This window comes from Passer montanus, unplaced genomic scaffold (assembly GCF_014805655.1).
Source record: "Passer montanus isolate IOZ18808 unplaced genomic scaffold, ASM1480565v1 scaffold175, whole genome shotgun sequence".
Lineage (NCBI taxonomy): Eukaryota > Metazoa > Chordata > Aves > Passeriformes > Passeridae > Passer > Passer montanus.
The window spans coordinates 347,463-366,548 of record NW_024364826.1 but is presented as its reverse complement, the minus strand read 5'-3'; the positions used below and the strand labels follow the sequence as shown (position 1 = coordinate 366,548).

At 42.6% G+C, this 19,086-nt stretch overlaps 1 protein-coding gene across 3 annotated transcripts; it reads left to right on the top strand.

Moving 5' to 3' along the window:
• Window positions 1-302: 302 nt before the first annotated feature.
• On the top strand, window positions 303-18,124 carry LOC120500071 (transforming growth factor beta activator LRRC32-like). Of its 3 annotated transcripts, none has more exons than XM_039704469.1 (3): window positions 303-762; window positions 11,559-11,649; window positions 16,107-18,124. In XM_039704469.1, exons 2-3 carry the CDS (start codon window positions 11,563-11,565, stop codon window positions 18,045-18,047), a joined length of 2,028 nt encoding a protein of 675 aa, XP_039560403.1. In that variant the 5' UTR covers window positions 303-762; window positions 11,559-11,562; the 3' UTR covers window positions 18,048-18,124. The 3 variants fall into 3 exon arrangements, with proteins under 3 accessions (XP_039560403.1, XP_039560404.1, XP_039560402.1); XM_039704470.1 differs by lacking the exon at window positions 303-762 and adding an exon at window positions 798-882; XM_039704468.1 differs by lacking the exon at window positions 303-762 and adding an exon at window positions 6,959-7,305.
• The last annotated feature ends 962 nt before the right edge of the window (window positions 18,125-19,086 follow it).

Genomic DNA, 19,086 nt, shown 5'->3' with positions numbered 1-19,086 from the left:
TAGAAGGTATTAGAAGGTATTCATGTTATTACCCATTCAAGCATTAAATTGAATTTATCCTTTCCCCCAAGGCTGTGTTTGGCCATCCCACTGCTGTGCCATGAAGATACAAATGACCTGTTGGGATATCAGACATGATGTGCTCACCCTACTCCCATGTACCCTTTTCCTACACACCCCATCCTGCATGGACTTAAAATGTAAGGTTTGCAGCTAGCTCAGTGCCCCTGATTTCCCCCAACCCCTGAGAATCTCCAGGCTGACAGCTGTGGGACTGGCATGGATGACTTCAGAGACAAGCACGTGTCCCAAAGCCTGTGGAGGGGATTTTTTGTGGTATTCACAGACTGTTTCATGTGTCAATACGAGAGGAGCGTAATTACCAGCTGAGAAACTGCAGGAAATAAATCAAGGCTGAATGAACAAAATGGAGAATAAAGAGAAGCGCAGAGGACACACATATCTTAAAAGCATTACGGATGTATGCATTTACGTTGTCTGGGGAGCCTGGAAATATAGAAGAGATTATGACTGCAAAGGAATGAATTCAAGGACTAGTCTATGGGGAGTATTTTTTTTTTCCCTGTGACTTCAAACTTCTCTCAGCGCTTGCAGAGTTTTAGTCAGCTGGCATGCAACAGAGGTACGACTTCCCCAAGGAAACTCTTCCTTGGCTTGAGCTGGAAAGGCTGCTGGGAGAGTCGGGGGAAAAAAAAGCTGCGAACAGAGACGAAACCTTCTCCTCCTCCAGCCAGAGAGCAGGTATGTGGAGATGTGTGTGAACCTGGGAGCCTGCTGGAAAGTTGCACTTTCAGCTGTGGGAGAGCTGAGGGCTCTGGTGACTTTGAGCTGCAGCCTTTGAAACTAACACAGATGAGGAAGGTACTGTATAAATAAAATGTTCTGTGTTTATGAATAGGCTGAGGAACTGGCTAAGCACACTGTGTAGATGGCTCTATCCACCCAGTTTTATATTTAATCCATCAGGGACTTGCACTATGTGAGTTAGATAATTTATATTAAGGAGGCACCAGTTAGTTTATAACAGTACAGTTGTCATACACAGTATTTGTTGTTATTCTTCAAGTTTGCAGGAATAGAAAATGGGGAGATGATTTTTTTTTCTTTCTTCGCAGGACTTCAGTCTATTTATGGCACTGCTGCATTATAGCCTTCTGAACTAGGAGTGCTGCAGAGATCAGCATTGTACACTAATTAAATGCCACTCAACCAGCTCTCCAACACTGAATCCTAATATAGCCTTGGGCAAATCACACAGTCCCTGGGTAAAATAGGCAAAATGCTGTTTGGCTGGTCTGCTCTTCTTCCTGTCAGAGCTGTCATTGAGCTCTGCCAGTTGGAGCACGAGGTGTGAGATGGCAGGGTTATTTTGCTGCTCTTAAGATCCTGACATCTAGAATGTCACCTTTGGGTGAACGATGATTTACTGACACAGCTTTGCTGGATCTGGACTGTTATCATGAGAATGAATGATATTTGGAAGTAGTAAAGTTTTAGAAAATCATAGTTTACATAAAAATCACAATAAATTTTCTAAGGCTAAGCCCAGTTGTAATTTGGATAAAAGTATTTTTGATAAAAGACAAATATGCTTCCCTTAAACAGAAGCAATAATTTGGCTTTGCACAACAGTGATAATTTGGGGTTTTTACTAAGATGTATTAATTTATACTTTAAAATAAACATATTACTCTAAAATGCTGAAATACTCTAGTTTTCAAGAACAAAAATTTACAACCTGTCATCTCTTTTTTAAGCAGATGGTTACATCTTAGTGACTGTATCAGTGCTTGGCCTTTTACTAACACAGTGATGGGTGGATTCAAGCATGGATATCAGTATTATGTAAATCAAATCTATCAGAAATAATTTTCCTCACCTCATTTTGTTTCCTACTGGATTTTATAAAATCAGTACACCTTTTCCCGAATACTGACCTCACTGTCTATAAAAAATAATACAGCTGAATTAAAGGCGTATTTTATAAACTGGTAAGAAAATATTCTGGTTTGGTTCCTGAATCTGAATTTTGTTCTCCAGGGAGAGTATTTCATGCTTAGATAGTTTAATCTGCAAATGCCAGTGCATGTCATTTTTTGCTGATATAAGAGTTTTCATTTTCCCATCTCCCTCTGTCCCTCTACCCATCACTCACAAATTCTCCAGGCTTGTGAGTTTCATTCAGTTCTTCTTCATTTACATTTTCTTTCCTGAAGAGAGTAGGAGGAAAAAGGGTGAATAAAACAGGGGCTCTGACTAAAACCTCAATAATTGGAAATGTTAATTTTTGGTGGGGAAATGCTGTTGGCTGAACGTCTGATAAAGATGTACATGACGAGAGGGCAGAAATAGAAGGAAGGAAGGCAGCAGCTTCAAAAGACAGGAGAAAAGCCTTCTTGGCTTTACAAGAGATGGAGGAGTCTCTGTTTTGATCTGTGGACTTGACACCAGGAAGACTAGGGGCTGCATCTGCCTGTGAGATGCCAAGCACAGTGTAGATTGAAGGAACAAAATAAACCAGGAGAATCAGCTTCTGGAGATTCTGGAGTTGTAGAGTGTCAGGAGCTGGAGCTGTGCCTCCTTCTCAAAGTCTGTGGCTCAGAATAGCATTGGATATTCTTTTTAATAGGGTTAATATTAGTGTTGTCTCCATCTCCCCTGTGGGATGAATGACCAGGGAGCTATTCCAGCCAAAAAGGAGCAAGACTTGTCCCACTCCTGCGTTTACAGTTCAGACCTACTTTCTAAGGCAGGAACTTGTTTTATTGACTTCTCTAGAGAGTTTGATTCATAGAGCTTGACACAGGGCTCAAAGAAAAGCAGTGCCTTAGAAAGCAGCAGCATTATGAATGGACAGACTCCAAAAGATCTGGAGACTCAAAGACACAAAATCGTCAAGACATTTTCTTGTTCCTCTGAAACCCTTGGGAGCCTGCAGTAGTTCACAGACTGACTGGTGAGAGCCAGCAGCTAGGATTTGCTTTTTCTTCTTGCTCTGGGCCATGGTGGGGAAAGGATTTGGAGAGGTCTGATAGGGTGACCCTCACTTTGGGTGACAAAGGATGAAAATCAACTGACATTGACAGAAAGTGAATAGGAAGTGACTGCTGAGACACCACTGGAAAATAAGGATTTCACAGGGTTTGCAGGTGCAAACCCTTTGTGGTGGGTTTCAGTGCTGGCCAAACTCCAGTGCACTCACTAGAATATACTTACTCATTTCCTGCTGTGAGATAGGATTAAGAGGAAGGCAAAGTAGGCTCAAAACTTAAAAGGATATAAAGAAAACTTTATTAACAGTAACTAAAAAAAAAAGAAAGAATAATAAAAATCAGAATAAAACTTTTAGAACACTTCTCTTCCCCCTACAACCTTTTCTTTTTCACTCACAACACACAGAAATAAGTCAGTTTATCACTTCTAGAATAGCTTTTCTTCAGTTTACTTAGAGAGAGGAGTCCCTCTAGCAAATTAATGCAGACTTTTCGACAAGAAAACAGGTATCTTGTGGCTTCTAATTTTCATGAATAGCAGCCACTCAGAAAAATTAAACCTGGAATTGTGGAGTCCCTCCCATTTTTCACAGATTTCCCCACAGCTGTGTTTATGGGCCATGTCAAATTATGGGATACTATTTTAAGGATGAGCTATTCAAAAGCAAAGGTTCTCTTTATTTATTTCCCAGATCATCTTCATCTCGGAGAACAGAGGTCTTTTTCTTCTCTCCCTGGGGGCATAGGGTCTTCATCACTCTTCTCTCTCTCTGTTCAAGCTTTTTATTAAATTCACAGCTATTTCAACATTTGCCTGCTTTAACACAGGTTTCAACAATTCATCCCTCCCCCATAATTCTTCAATGTGTTATAAAGAAAAAAAAGTTTGTTGGATCAATTACATTTTTCTCTATAGCTTTATAAGAGGAATTCAGTCCTAAGATTAAGGCATCTCCTCATCCCTCCCATCTGGGACTTGACTTCTTCATCACTGACCTTGGTGTCTTTATGTCGCTTCTCTACATGTCTGCACTTTGTCCTTTTCTCTCACTCGAGGGAGGACTGAAGCACTGAAAGAGTTGATATCTGCCCAGGGCCTGCAGATGGTCGGTGACCCTGGCTGGGCTCGATAGCTCGTAGTGGGAATTGTGTGGACTGCGGCTGGGCTGGGGTGGTGCCCGGGATCTCAGCAGCCAGGCCAGAGCTCAGCAGCCAGCGCGCTGGCGAGGGGGCCATGGCTTCTCCTCCCCCTGCCTGGTGGCGGTGGGCAAACCCCAATGGCAGCAGAATCTTGCTCTGCTCCTGGGGCCTGGCGGACCCCGGCTCAGCGGCGGGCAGGGCTTTGTAGCGGCCCAATGTCAGCAGCCGTGTCAGCAGCCCGATGTCAGCAGCCACGTTGGCGGCCATGTTAGTGGCCATGTTAGCAGCTGTGTCAGCAGCCATGTTAGCAGCCACGTTAGCGGCCATGTCAGCAGCCATGTTAGCAGCTGTGGCACAGCCCAGCTCTGGCCCCGCAGCCTCCCCTCCCCTGCCTGCCCGCCAATGGGGCCCGGCCCCACAGCAGAGCCCGCCCAGGCCGACCTGGCCCAGATGAGACAGGGGGCTGAGCCAGATGAGTTACTTGCTCACAGGCTGGAAAAGAAAAGGCAGAATTCCCCGGATTTTTTTGTTTTAGCATGGGAGCTCACAGAGGTGTATCAGTTTTCTCAGTGGTTTAACAGATTGTCAATTCTCAAAGCTAATTGCTGATTGTTTTTTTTGTCACACACGGAGGAAGCTGCTAGCAGCTTCTCTTGGAAAATCACTTCTGTGATGCAAAACCAGCATACCCTTTGGCATTGTTGGGATGAGACAGCCCTTGCTATTTTGTAGGCAAAAAAGCTTGATTCTCCAATCTGTGTGATGGAGATGATAATGACTGGGGCTTTGAGCAATGTGGTCTAATGGAATGTGTCCCTGCACGTGGCAGGGGGGTTGGACAAGGTTCCTTTCAAACTGAGCCATTCTCTGATTCTATGACCAGTCTCTGACTGAGGCAGGTGACACTTGCCCTGTCTTACCAAGCCCATACCATGGGCTAATGTTTCAACACACTTTAAAGTGTAAACTGCTGGGTAGCCCAAAGCCAAACATTTGGGAAATCAGCCAAATGCTTTGGAGTCTTTGAAACTGTTCACTGCCAGATCCCCTTTGGGAAAGGACAAAGATGGCAAGGACAGTACGGATCTTTCCCACTGCAGCTGGTGTCCTATGAAAGTGTGGTTTTACTGAAGCAAAGCCCTGAGCAGTAGAATCAGTGCATGCCCTTCCCTCCTGCTTTGGCATTTGTTTCTGTCCAGGCTCTTCTTTACAGTTCAGCTGGCACAGCTACCTGGTTACGCAATAAAACAGCTTGAGAAGCCGAGCTGGCTTTTTGAAAAGCACAAAATTTCTGCTATTTTTATCCCTGTAAATCCAAACTTCCTAAAGTTCTCTGAACATCCAGGTGTAGAAAAATTGTAAGCTGCTATCATCCTGGCCACTTGCTGCTCTTAATTAGAGGCATGATGTTTGTACTTAAAATCAGATCAAAATATAGTACTAAAAAAAAAAAAGTATTTATTTTCCTTGGAGACCTCAAATATTTGAGGTTTGCCTTGCAAGGCATCTGTGCTTTTTGAGTGTCTATTACACACTGCTGACAAGCTCTAAACCCAGAGCATCCAAAAGGCATTTAAATCTCTGAATAGCACAGTGGTCCCCAGTTTCAACATGAGTTTCCTGCTTACCCCACGGGGATTGCAGATGGATAGCTTTACCCAGGGAGTGTGCCGAAGGGATGAAGTGAAAAACAGCACTGCAAAGTGAAGCTCAAGACATGACATGCTTGGGGGAAGGAGATCAAAACTAATGTGATGAGAGCCCAGTCAGGGGAAACTCTTCTGAGATTGTGATAATCTCACTGGTGGACAGTTCTCCTGAGAGTTTAACGAGTATTTTTCTATCCATTGCACCTAATCATGCCCTCCCCTGTTGCCTTGTCATAGTATTTTTACTGCTAGACATGCAACATGGTCCAGTGAAAGGTGTCCCTGCCTATAGCAGGGGGGCTGGAACTAGATGAACATTTAAGGTCCTTTCCAATCCAAACCATTCTGAGATTCTATAAATCTGTGATTTATACCTCTCATTTCAGGGTACATTACCAAGCAAACTAAGAGCCCAGCTGTTTGGTGTAGTATTTCAGCCATGGGAAAACTGTGTTGTGGCAGTTCAGGCTTGTGTCTCTGGGAGAAAACAGCAGGGAAATCTGTGTAGAGGTGGATTTTCCTGAAGCAGGACTTAATTAGCAAAAGGAAATGAGGAAACCAGCTGCTCCAGCTCTAGAGGGCAGCACAAAATAATAAATAAAAAGCTGAACTTGGGCAATTTGAAATCATCTTCTGCATGACAAAAGCACCCCTTTACAGTGGGAATTCTTCCCACTGGATCTAGTATATTCAGCACTGTCTGCTTATAGCCAAAAATTCAGCAGCTCATCTGAAAATGCCTTTATGGAGGCCTTTAGCCCTAATTCCTGCCTCATGCCATGAAAATCCATCAAGGGTGTTGTAGCCAGCAATGGACCCCCTCCTGCCAGCAGACTGCAATCACACTCTCATTAGTAGGATGACTGCAAAAAGAAAAAAATGTTTCTTCCATAACAGGTTTCCAGATTTTGGTGTTTATAATTATCAGCCATGAATTTTAAACATTTAATCCGCAAGCCCTGTTTCCTTAAAGATGCAGAGAGAGATTTAGGTGCAGGAGGCTACAACCCTCCAGGAATGTAACTGGCAGACACACCCAAAATAAACACACTGTCATGCCCCACGCACACAGCCAAACAATGGCATCGCCAATAAGTTACTTATCCTCTGGAGAAAACCCACAGCCTGATCCTGACAGCTCCTCTGGCAAAAATCCCCCTGTCTCTCAATGCCTGCCCCAAGGAAGGGCTGCAGGATGTCACACAGTAGCTGACTCCGTCCAGAGCACAGCGGTGGCTGGGACCCAGCAAGAGCCCGGGGAGGAGTGGAGAGGAAGACAAGCAACATAATTTAAAGCAGACACTGTCCCAAATAAGGTTATTTCCTTGAAAATGCCTTCATTCTGAAGTTATGAGTGAACCTCTAGGTGTCCTGAATGGGTGAACATGAGTCTGAAGAATAATTGCATCGGTACCAGGACTGAATTGATTTTGAAGAGCTGGACATGCTTTTTAAAGAGATGAAAAGCAGTGTTTGGGGATGCAAGAAACCCTTGAAACAAGGTAAATGTGAATTAGTCACTCTTTAACACCTGAAGGCTCTAACTTAACAGGAAAGAGTCTTGTGTGGAAAAGGATCAGACCCTGGGGAGTGTGATTTTTGTTCTGTGTGTTCTCTTGTATTTAACTTTCCTTGGCACGGGAGAGCATCTCCGTTAATTGTCTAAGCAATAACAAAAATTACATTTGGGGGAAATCTGGAAAGTGCTGCTTTTATTAGCTGCAAACAATGTCTGTGAAGTAGTTTCAGGATTAATATTGTGATAGAGATGGAGGCAAACATTGTTCTGAAGTAGAAACAGGGAAGAAATTGTTATTATTTCATAGTGTGAAATGTGTATTGGGGCAAATTACTGGTCTTCTCTGCCTTCTCTGCCTTTCCTACTTTTTAAGTGGGCATTTTTCTAGAATTATTTGACTGACTTATTAATACTCCTTGGGGATGATGTTGACTTAAATTACCTGCATTTTTCAGCTGGGGTTAACAGTGCATGATTTTGAAGTGCTGTAATGGAAAGCTGTGGATTTAAATAGGGTTCAGCGCTCAACCCTCTGAGTTATGCTGGGGTTTCTGTCACAGCTTCCAGTGGGAACAAACTGGCACTGATGATGAAGCTACTTCTACTCTGGGAAAGCATCAAAGCGATAAAATCTCCTTTAAGTTGAGTGGTTGCTACTTCTGCTCCCAAACTGTTTTTGTAAGCTGTGGATGGAGAGATCAATGCCAACAGGCAGGGTTTAGTGTCAGTAGACATCCTCTTGCACACCAAGAGAATGGGGGTACTGTAAACCTGAGCTTGGCACTGGGAGAGTGTGAGGGGATGCTGAGACCTGCCCAGAGGGTAGAAAAGAGGGGGATGCACTGATGTGTCACACTAGAGGTTGCTGAGAAGGATTTAAATGTTGTTCAGAGAAAAGCTATGCAGGAAAAGCTCCTCCACTGGACAGCTGAACTGAAAGCTACCCTAGGAAGGGAATCTCCTTGAGCAAGGAGGTTGGGCTGTACCATGACAGGTCAAGAGGAAGTAGTTTCAGGTTGTGCCAGGGGAGGTTCAGTTTGCATATTAGGAAAAGTTTTTTCACCACAGTGGTTGTTAAGCACTGGCACAGGCTGCCCAGGGCAGTGGTGGAGGCGCCATCCCTGTAGGGATTTAACAGATGTGTGGATGTGGCACTTGGGAACATGGGGTAGTGATGGCCTTGGCAGTGCTGGGAGAACAGCTGGAGCTGATGGTCTTAGAGGGCTTTTCCAAACTAAATGGTTCTGTGAGGACAGAATCTATGTTGCCTTATGCTGGAAGAGGCCACTACATCCTTGATGACCTTCAGTATGTGACAGCCACCTTAGAAACACCTTGAGGCACAGCTTCCTTGGTTATTACAGATTTGCCTTGCAGCAAACCATTACATCAATTTTTTTTTTTTGTTCAAATACATCAATTTCCCAGTTGCTTTATAAACCTAAAACTTACGAAGTCATAAAGTGTGTTAAGCCTCTGGATTGTGTCAGGTTTATTATTTAAGAGGCAAAGAGACTTTTTTTGCCCTGATAGTGTGACAAGGGGAAGACATTGCAGAGCACATGGGCCACATAATGTTCCTAATTTCCCAGTTGCTTTATAAACCTAAAATTTAGGAAGTTGTAAAGTGTGTTAAGCTTCTGGATTGTGTCAGGTTTGTTATTTAAGAGGCAAAGAGACCTTTTTTTGCCCTGATAGTGTGACAAGTGAAGACATTGAAGAGCACATGGGCCACATAATGTTCCTCAGGGTGGTGCCCTGTTGTGGCTAATATCCTCAGCTTAATTAGTTTTGTCTGAACAGAAAGGATTTCCCTTTGAGGGCTTGGAGAAAAGCCTTGTAATCATTGGTATGTTCACCTTCTATCACCACCTCAGCAAACTAATACTCAAATGATAAAAATGGATTTCTCCTCCTTAAAGGAGGTTCCTGCTGTTCCAAGCATGGGGAATGAAGAACAGAAAGGGTCAATAAAACATTATAGATGGTGATATTGGCAATTCCTCTTTCCATCAGATGATTTCAGCATATTTTGCAAACATTGATTCAATGGTAGAGAATTAACATCCTTAGTTTGGTTTTAACAGGGAGGAGCACACTTGTAATCCCATTACTGAGACTTGCTCTTTCACCTTGGGGTCACAGGTCATCATCCATCACTGGGGTTTTCTTGTGAAATGGAAGGAATACACAAACAGTACACAGAGTAGCTGTGGTCCAGTCCTTCCCAGTTTCTCTATTCCTAGTACACAGCTGTGTTCTCTGGTTTGGGAGGGTAGAATTGGGCATATTCTCATCAGGAACTTGTTGGCATTGCTGTTCAGTAACTGTCAGTGCTGTACGGGGCCATCAGCTGCATCCATCCAAGTGATTAAACAGAGGGATCTCCATAAGCTGAGAATGATCCTATCTCTTTTGTTTCCAGCTATTCAATGCTCTGTGGGTGGAAGCCACAGAGTACATTGATGCCAGTGGTTTGTGCATGGGATTGGGGTTGCATTTGGAGCTGTTTGAAGCAGGAATACTTGCCTTTGGCTTTGGTTCTGTTTTTCCCCATTGTCCAGTGACAGACCTCCCAGAGGTGTTTGCTCTTTTTCAGTTCTGTCAATGCTCTGTGGGTGGAAGCCACAGAGTACATTGATGCCAGTGGTTTGTGCATGGGATTGGGGTTGCATTTGGAGCTGTTTGAAGCAGGAATACTTGCCTTTGGCTTTGGTTCTGTTTTTCCCCACTGTCCAGTGACAGGCCTCCCAGACGTGTTTGCTTCTTTTTCAGTTCTATGCTCTTTTATGGAGTGCTTTCCAAACAGTTACACTCTTATGAATTCTCTGTTTCACACAAATCCATTATGTTTTATATCTGTCTCTTTGTAAGGCTGACAATTTGTCCTTGTCCATGGCAGGGGAATTGCACCAGATGGCTTTTAAAGGTCTCTTCCAACCCAAGCCTAAGAGAGTTCAAGAAGCATTTGGACAACACTCAGACACAGGGTGTGACTCTTGGGGATGGTGCTGTACAGGACCAGGGATTGAACCCAATTATTTTTGTGGGTTCCTTCAAATTTTACATATTCTGTGATTCGGTGGAACATATGGTTCTATGATCTCCTGTCAAATGTATTTATAAGCCTGCCCATACCTAGATCATGTAAAATGAAAAATCTCAGTCCACTCCTGTTTTGGTTTGAAAGCAAAACCAGTGAGAGACTCCAATTCAGAAATACAATTTATTAGGAAAAGGAAAAAAAACCCCACAAAATACATGCAATAATACAAAAGAAAAACCACTGACAGAGTCAGAATACAACCTGACACCCTGCTAGTTAGGGTGGTGGTAGCAGTCCAGATGAAAAGGTCTTGTTGAAGTGGTGATCCCGTAGAAACCATCTGGTAGCTCTTGTCATCTGGAAACCAGTGGGTAAGGGTAGCCATTCCACTGGGAAACCAGTGGGTAAGGGCAGCTTGTTCTGTCCCAAACCTCAGATTTTATCCAGGTGGGGATGCTTAGCTCCTCCCTCCTGGGCAGAGCATCTCACAATGGGCTGATCTCATTCTGAGTCGTGTGCTGGGTCCATTAAACAGAAATGGCTCTGGGAGGGAGTTGTCTCTGAGTCATGAGGCAAGACATTGATGGGCCCATTAACAGGAGATAAGGAAAAACAATGCCTCTCCTGGTTTCAGCAGCTCTTGAGGATGGGAATAGAATGCATCTTTATATTGTAACCTAGGACAACTCCTGAAGCTGTTGGCATTAACTCAACAAAGATACACACGTAAATGCTCTTTGACGCTCTGGGATAAGAGGAGTAGACTATGTTGTGGATGGAAATTACAACTGTTGCCACTTCTGGTTGTTACTGAGCAGCACCTATTGGCTTTGCTCAGGACATGGCACCCAAAACTAAAGCCCAGTTGAAAGCACTGGTGCTGTGTCTATGGGGTGTGTGAAGATAATTTCCTCTTCACTAGTTTTCTTTCTCCATGATGCTGGACACCCTGACCAGCTTGAATGTCTGGACTTTGTTGAGTGTCCTGGATATCATTTAGGCAGCAGCTGAAATCACACTGGGGAAAACCCATTAAATGCCTTGGACCTTCCTTTCAAGTCCTCAGAGATGGCTTAATTTATTGCACTGCTGGTGTCCTTCTCCATGTTAGATGATGACCTGCTGCCAGCTTTTGCATGTGTTGACCACTGTGTCCCATATGAAATCTAACCAATGATTTTTACCCGCAGAGCCATGAAACTGTACATCATCTTCTTCCTGGCAGTGGTGAACAAAGAAACCTCTAACTACCAACTCCCCGAGGGGACAGCCTGTGAAATGGTAAGGCTGTCTCTCTACTTAGGTCCCTTGAGATCCTGAGTGAGGTTGGGACTCCCTTGTTACAGGCACTGCACAAGCAGCTACAGCCTCTGAGAAGGGAAACCCCCAGGACCAGGCTTCCTGAGATGGCAGAGGTGGGATTTGCAGGTTTAGGGGATGCTTAGCAGTCTGTCATCAAGCTGTGTCCTTGTTGTAGTCACAGCACACTAAGGGGAGGGGGAGAGGGGTGGGCAAAGAAAGGTCATTATCTCAGTTTTTTTCCTAAGGAGGAGCTGGTTAAAAGAAATTTGACTTGATTTCCCTAAGATTGTACAGGGTTTCTGTGGCTAAGACGGAGAAATCAACTTCTTTATATCAGTTGTTCTTTGTACTTTCATAAAAACATATTCTGTTGAATACTTCTATACCAGCTCTTTTGTAATAGTAAGTACATTGACCTCCTCTGCCCTGACACAGCATTTCTGCCAGGGAAGTTGTACCTGACTTCTGCTGGAGCGAAGAGAAATGACAAAGACTCTTGCTCCAGTGCAAAATCTGCTCCTTGAATTTTTGCAAGCACCTGGTACAATATTATAAATGTTATTTGCAACTGAACTTTCTCCCTTCCCTCTCCAAGTGCTTCTGACTGTACCAGGATGTTTAAAAATACTTTCTTTTCCCCCCTTGAACATTGAAGCTGTCCAGCACAAATCCTCAAGAATTTCCAAAATAGGGAAAAAATAATTTGCTAGCTGTACACATCTCCCTTGTGGGACTCATTCCATTCCTGCCCACCCTGCCATATTGCTGCACTTCCTGAATTCCAGAGAAATTAAGACCTAGTGTATATATAAAAAGATCTTGGGAAGGTGACTGGGTAGCTCAGCTCCTTGGCTGGAGAGGGAACACTGATACAACCACTGTAAACAGGACAGCCTGGGTCCCATGTCATAGTCACACGAAGGCTGGATGAGCCACGCAATAATCCCAGCAGTTTCATCCCCTTTCTTGATGGGTCACAGACCAGGCTGATTGCTGAGAAGTAAACACATGCTTGCTTGCACTACTCCACTGTAAACTGCTCTCATCAAGCCAACAACGCAACTACTCTGGGATAAAATGAGCCCTGACAGATAACACACTGCTGTCAGGGGCCAGGATGCTCATCTGATGTAAATCAACAGCTCAGCGTTGCTAATGTCCATACTGATTGCCGTCCTTCACTGGCATTTGGTGTGGATCTAAACACAGCTCAAAGAAAGAAGGAGCTACTGGATTAGCTGGTTAGCTGTCACTGACAGTCCTGCATTGCATCACAGCATCACTGTTTTATATGGTACTTTCCCTGTGGTGACACTTTTAGAATAGTAAAGGCTCAGAAATGGAAACTTTAATCTCAAATCTCACAGAAGAGGCATGAGTTAGAAACCTGTGCCATGTTCTGAGTCACCACTGATGGTTCTATTGCTGAACTAAACTCTCCTACAAGAGGTTTTAGGAACTAAGCAGTCCCTACCAGACTCCTGGCATGGGGTGAACTGCACTGATTATACCAGTTACAGCACATCTATCAGCTTGTGAGACAGTAAGGAACAGATGTCAGGACGTTCTTCCTAACTCACATTGTTTTCTAAGGATAGGGAAAGCTTCAGCTGTATCATATTTTACCTCCCAAAGAAAGATGATTTTGCTAATTCCTGTTAATTGGCAAAGGGGGAGATTTCAAATAATTCATAGGAGGGAAGGGATTTTAGAAAATTCTATTTTACCTTGCTTTGAGGTGATGCAAGGACAGCTGCATAACCAGATGTCATAAGTCAGCTGATGTGTGGTACCTGGGCAAATGCTAAGGTTTGTTTGTGTAGCTAAGCCTCTGCCTGAGCAGCTCTTCTAAGAATGGTCAGGGACACCATACAAGTAGAGGTCAGTTGCCAATGACTCCAGCCCAGATTCTTGGTTCAAATGTTTATGAATTGATAAAGGAGAACTCAAGGGTAGGCTTGAGTCCAACTCCTTTTTGTCAAGCTCTTACTGAGGTGGCTGACAACTTCCATCCAGTGCTGAGCAGTGAAGAACTGGAGTCAGAAACCAAATGATGCCCAGGTTTTGAACTGTTGGGTAATTTTTTATTTTTTATTTTGCCAGCATCTTAATGGGACCAAGTGGTCCTCACCCTCCAGTACTTCTTGACAATGGACTTGAAACAAACTGCAGGCAGCACTGGCAGAGGTGATGGAAGTCAGAACATGAGATTGACAAAAGTATCTTTTCCAGTCTCAGGCTACCAACCCATTGGACTAAGGGGTGAGAGGCAAGGAGATAAACCAAACAGATGCTGTTTGCTCCATCTCAAAGAGACATGCTTCATCTTTTTTTTCCTACTGCTGATGACAATGAAGTTCATGCAGTTTGAGCCTTGGGGGAGAAAATATGGAGCAAAGGAGACAAGATAGGAAATTTAGTGAGGATCAAAATAGTCAGTGAAAAGGAAGGAGATCTTAAGAAGAAAAATGAGAGGGGAAACATTATAGGAACAAATGGCAGACAGTGTGAGGTGTAGATTTTATTAGTCCCTTTTATAACTGGGATGGTTCCATGGATGCAGATTAAAAACCAAACCAGGCAAGATACATGGTGAACAGTGGCTGACCTCTCCCCCATCAACTTCCATGAAAAGCAGGTTGTTGGCATTGACAGGAGTTGCATCAGGACTCTGGTAAGATTCTAGCTGCCCAGGAAGAATGCAGAGTGCTCAGCACTTGCTGGGATCTGGCTGAAAGTGTGAGAAAAAACCTGGCATCTGCCTTAGGATGCAAAGCAGTTTCTGCTTTTTCACTCCAGATTTTTGTATCCTCCCGGCTTCTTCCTCTTCCACAAATGAGTAAGAAGAGGTTTCCTGCCCTGCTATTTGTGCCTAGGAAATAAGGCCCACTCTGGGCATAATTTAACTCAAAATTAGGAATTGTACAGTGACTTTGCAGGAAATATTTTCAGGGAGAAGTCAGAAAATTTCCTTCTTTTTTATTTATTTTTTTTTTAAGCTGAGGGAGATATGAGCGAGTTAGAGGGAAAAGAAGAAGGAGTTTAAGTTTTAATAGCCAAATTACTTGGGATCATTGGGAAAAATGAGTCATGGGAGCAGCTTGTGTCTATCTAGAGTTTGAATGACCACTTGTACTTCTCTGGCACATTCTTGTGTGGTCTCCAGAACTAAGATGATGCAAAAGAGATGTACAAAATGCTGATTAGTGCCCCACTTCTGCTAAACAGATCTGCCACTTCATTCACCTCAAAGTTCATATAAGACAGATGGGATTTAATATCTTTGACTTTTAATATTTGCTTGATTTCTGAAAAGCTTCATGTCATTGTATCTGGATTCTGCTTCTCCATAGAAGTTAAGATTCAACAGACCCTTCCTTCCTTCCTTCCTTCCTTCCTTCCTTCCTTCCTTCCTTCCTTCCTAGAAATTCCCTTTCCTCAGACACCCAAATACATTAACAACAAGACTTTTTCTCCAGTAAATGAAATGCTGCCTAAGCCTTTCACATTCAATTTCCTCCTGCTGCTGTATGTTCTTCTTAACAACAAAACAGAACTTGATGGTTATGTAAGGATGGTTGTGTTCATGTTTCCTTATGAACATGCACATAAAGTTTGCCCTTCTGCTGAGAATTGGCCTGTAAAGGCCTGACCCTAACTGCACATCCCATCTTTTTCCCTCTCAAAAACTGAATTTACATAATTTGTGTTTTCAGTGTTGTATCACAGTGTCTTGTGTGGGTGGCTTCATAAGACGTGCTCTCCATGCAAGTAGAAGGCAACTGTTGCCTTAGGAAAAGGATAAACATGAAAGATAAAAGTGGAATGAGTTTGGAGATTGGTGTCAGAAGTGTCTCAGTTGTTGGATGACCCTATTTGATTAAAGCTGCCTTGCTTAACTAAGCCATGGCTAAGGGAAGGCATATTTGAACATGTGACCATGAAGGAGAGACAGGGTTTGTGCTACAGGATCCTTACAGGTTTTTATACCTCCTTGCTCTGGAACCCATGTTGCCAATAGAGTGAAGTTCTTCCAAGTACTGCTTACACTGCAAGTAGAGTCTGCAAAATGTAATACAGTGATGAAAGTGAGAAAATGAAACATCAGCACAAAAATGAGTGCTTGATTGCAGAGAAACTTGGGACTGTTCAAATGAGTCTAGCAGAAAGGTACAAAAAGGAAAACTTTTGGTAAGTATCACATGCAGATTAAACTCTGCTGTTCCAAGTTAGAAATCTCTTTAAAATTAAATGAGTGCTGTTAGTTGCAAAGGAGCTAATTGGGATTGTTGCTCTTGCTGTCTGAATGCTCAGAAAAAGTGATCAGTGTTTCAGAAACAGCATCTGCCTGGATGCTGAATGTTATTTTTCTTATATTTAATGCAAATACATTTTTCATTTGTCATATGACAACTCCTTTTCTCTTTTTCTGGCAGGCAAATTCTCAGGCATTTTGCCACAACAAAGACCTCCACCAAATCCCTCACGAACTCTATCCAAATGTAAACAAAATAGATCTGTCGGGAAATCTGATTCAAAGCATTCCTGAAATGTCATCATCATTTTACACTTCCCTTCAGTGCCTGGATTTAAGCTCTAACCAGATAAGTTTCATCACGCCTGGAGTCTTTGCACACATGAACAGTTTGCTGGAAATAAATTTAGCCAACAATCATTTATATGAGCTTGCTCAAAATGGCACAGAGGGGATCGGACTCTTACCCAAGGTGGAAGTACTGGACTTGTCCCACAACAGTCTGTACAGTGGGATGGCTGAGTATTTCATTAAAGAAGCTCCAGCACTGCAGTATCTTTCCTTGGCAGACAACAGTATTATAATGATTTCACAAAAGATGTTTCAGGGATCTCCCAATCTTGTGGAGATAGATCTTCAGAGCAACATCATCATGGAAATAGAAGAAGGTGCTTTTGAGAATCTAGTGAGCCTGTCCAAACTCAATCTCTCAAAGAATTCAATTACTTGCATCTCTGATTTTAACCTCAGGCAGCTGGAGATACTTGACCTCAGCAGGAACAGCATTGAGACCTTCCACACCACAAAATCAGATGATGAATATAGCTTAAGGTGTTTGGATCTGAGTGAAAACAAACTGTTTCATTTTCCAGTGTTCCCTCAGGTAAATAAGCTGGTAACTCTGAATTTATCAAAGAATTTAATCCAGCTCACTGCTGAAACCCCTCATAATAAAATGGACTATGTGAAAAATGAATGGCTAAATGCTTCTTTCCATCTTCTTGATCAGAAGCAAAGTAGAAACAAAAGTTCTCTTTATTTATCCCAGCTTGTATATTTAGACTTAAGTTATAATGAAATCAAATCCATTCCAGATGAGTTCTTTGAATCAATGTTGTCCCTTCACACCCTTAACCTCAGTAAAAACTGTCTTCAGTCATTTGCAGTAAGTTATGACAGTGCATTGATGTCTTTAACTGTCCTTGACTTGAGCTACAATGCTTTGCAGAACCTTCTCCTCGATGCTGGTGCATTGTCAAATTTGAAGGAGCTCTATGTTCAAAACAACTATCTTCAAACACTGCAGTTTGACATCTTCTCAAATCTTCCTAGCCTTAGACTGCTTAATCTACAAAGCAATAACATCAGCCTTTGCAGCATGTACTCAGGATTAGCTAAACAAAGACTTGCTGGAGAGCAAAGTGGTTGTGTATCATTTGTCAATTCTCCTGCTCTTCAGTACTTGTACCTAGCTGACAACATGCTGAGCATCCTACCAGCATACAGCTTCTACAAGACTTCTCTGGTTGTCTTGGACCTCTCCATGAACCCTGGACTGAAAATAGAACTTAAAGCATTATCAGGTCTGGAAAAGTCTCTGGAATGTTTGTATTTATATGGTAATAGCCTGATAAATTTAAATATTGACTTGCCTTGTTTTAGTCACCTTAAACATTTAAACCTCTCTGAAAATCAGCTGAACTGGCTGCCTAAGTGGGATAGTGACTCTTCACTAGAGGTTCTGGACCTACGGAACAACAGGTTCAGTACATTACAGAACAGCAATATTTTAGCATTAGAAAATTCACTTAAAAACTTGTATCTCACTGGGAACCCACTCGACTGCTGTGGAAACATCTGGCTTTCATCCATGATCCAGAACAAAAATGTCCAGATCCCCAATGTGGAGCATTTAACGTGCCAGCACACTCAGAATTTTGGGTACCAGGAGGAAATGCACATCAAGAACATTAGACCAGAAGACTGTGAAAAAGAGGATCTGAAGAAAATCAACTTCCTTATTATATTAACATTTGTGTTGGTTTTATTGGTGATCATCATTGGTGCGGGTTCATTTTTTTGCTTCCGCAGGCAAAACTTTGCCCATCAGTTTAAAGCATAGTAACACAAAATGTCTTGGAAACTGAAGAAATCAGGTGCTACACTGACAGTGTGTAGAAATAAAGGGTAAAATTCTCATCTTTGATTTTCAGCTGTGGATTTTAAATGCTTTTGAAGTGTCCCTGAATTACACCACTGGTACGGGTTGCAGGGATTTGAAGGAGAATTTGCCGTGTTTTGCCGATCCATGGTTTAACTCAAAGAGGAGAAAATTTCCCGTTGTGTGCAATATATATTTAACTGAGTTTAATGTGAAGAAAGTCATCTCTGGGGTGAAGGCTTTTAAAAAAAAAATCCTGGAGCATGAGTTTCAACCAGCTAACATTGAACTGAAATGTTTATATTTCTAAGAAAAACTGTTGGAAAATCACTGCATATGATTACATTTCAATGCAGAAGAATAGTATATCTATTTTTAAAGGCCACAGGAGATTAGACTGCAAAAATGTGTTTTGAAGGTACCAGTGTGAAATAATGCAAAGGGACCCCAGTCCTGGGCCATTATTCAGATCTTTCTACTGTCTTTCCCCCAAAATATATTATTGTCTAAAGGATGTGCTGCAAGAAAAGTTCTGTAGGTCCTCATTCAGTGAATGTCAAAACTACCACACTACAAAATGGTGTATAATTATATTTTTAAGCAGTTATGAATGAAACTGGCAGGTGGTTTTCATTGTGGAATTTTGTACAATAAAAACAAATTTGAATTTTGTAAAAAGCACAAGGCAGTGGATATATTAAAGCACTAGCTTGGAATGCTCCACAGATGAAAATAAATGTTTTCCTATTTTTTCTATGGTATTTGGACTCCACCTTAGACCTTTACCTTCTGGTCCTGAAGCAGAGACAGCTGCTTCATATTATAGAGTACAACCAGTGGAGAATAAGGAGATGTAGGCAAGAATGTGGGACAGGTTTCCCAGAAAAGTTGTGTTTGCCTCATCCCTGGATGTACTCAAGGCCAGGTTGGATGGGGTTTGGAGCAATTTCGTCTAGCAGAAGGTGTCCCTGCCCAGGGCAGGGGATTGGAAACAAGATGG

What these genes read in the sequence shown, in the direction of transcription:
- LOC120500071 (XM_039704468.1), top strand. Translation starts at nt 7,283, where the DNA reads ATGCAAGAAACCCTTGAAACAAG. An exon ending in CAAGAAACCCTTGAAACAAG is followed by an intron (nt 7,306 to 11,558) that starts GTAAATGTGAAT and finishes TTTTACCCGCAG; the next exon opens with AGCCATGAAACTGTACATCA. An exon ending in AGGGGACAGCCTGTGAAATG is followed by an intron (nt 11,650 to 16,106) that starts GTAAGGCTGTCT and finishes TTTTTCTGGCAG; the next exon opens with GCAAATTCTCAGGCATTTTG.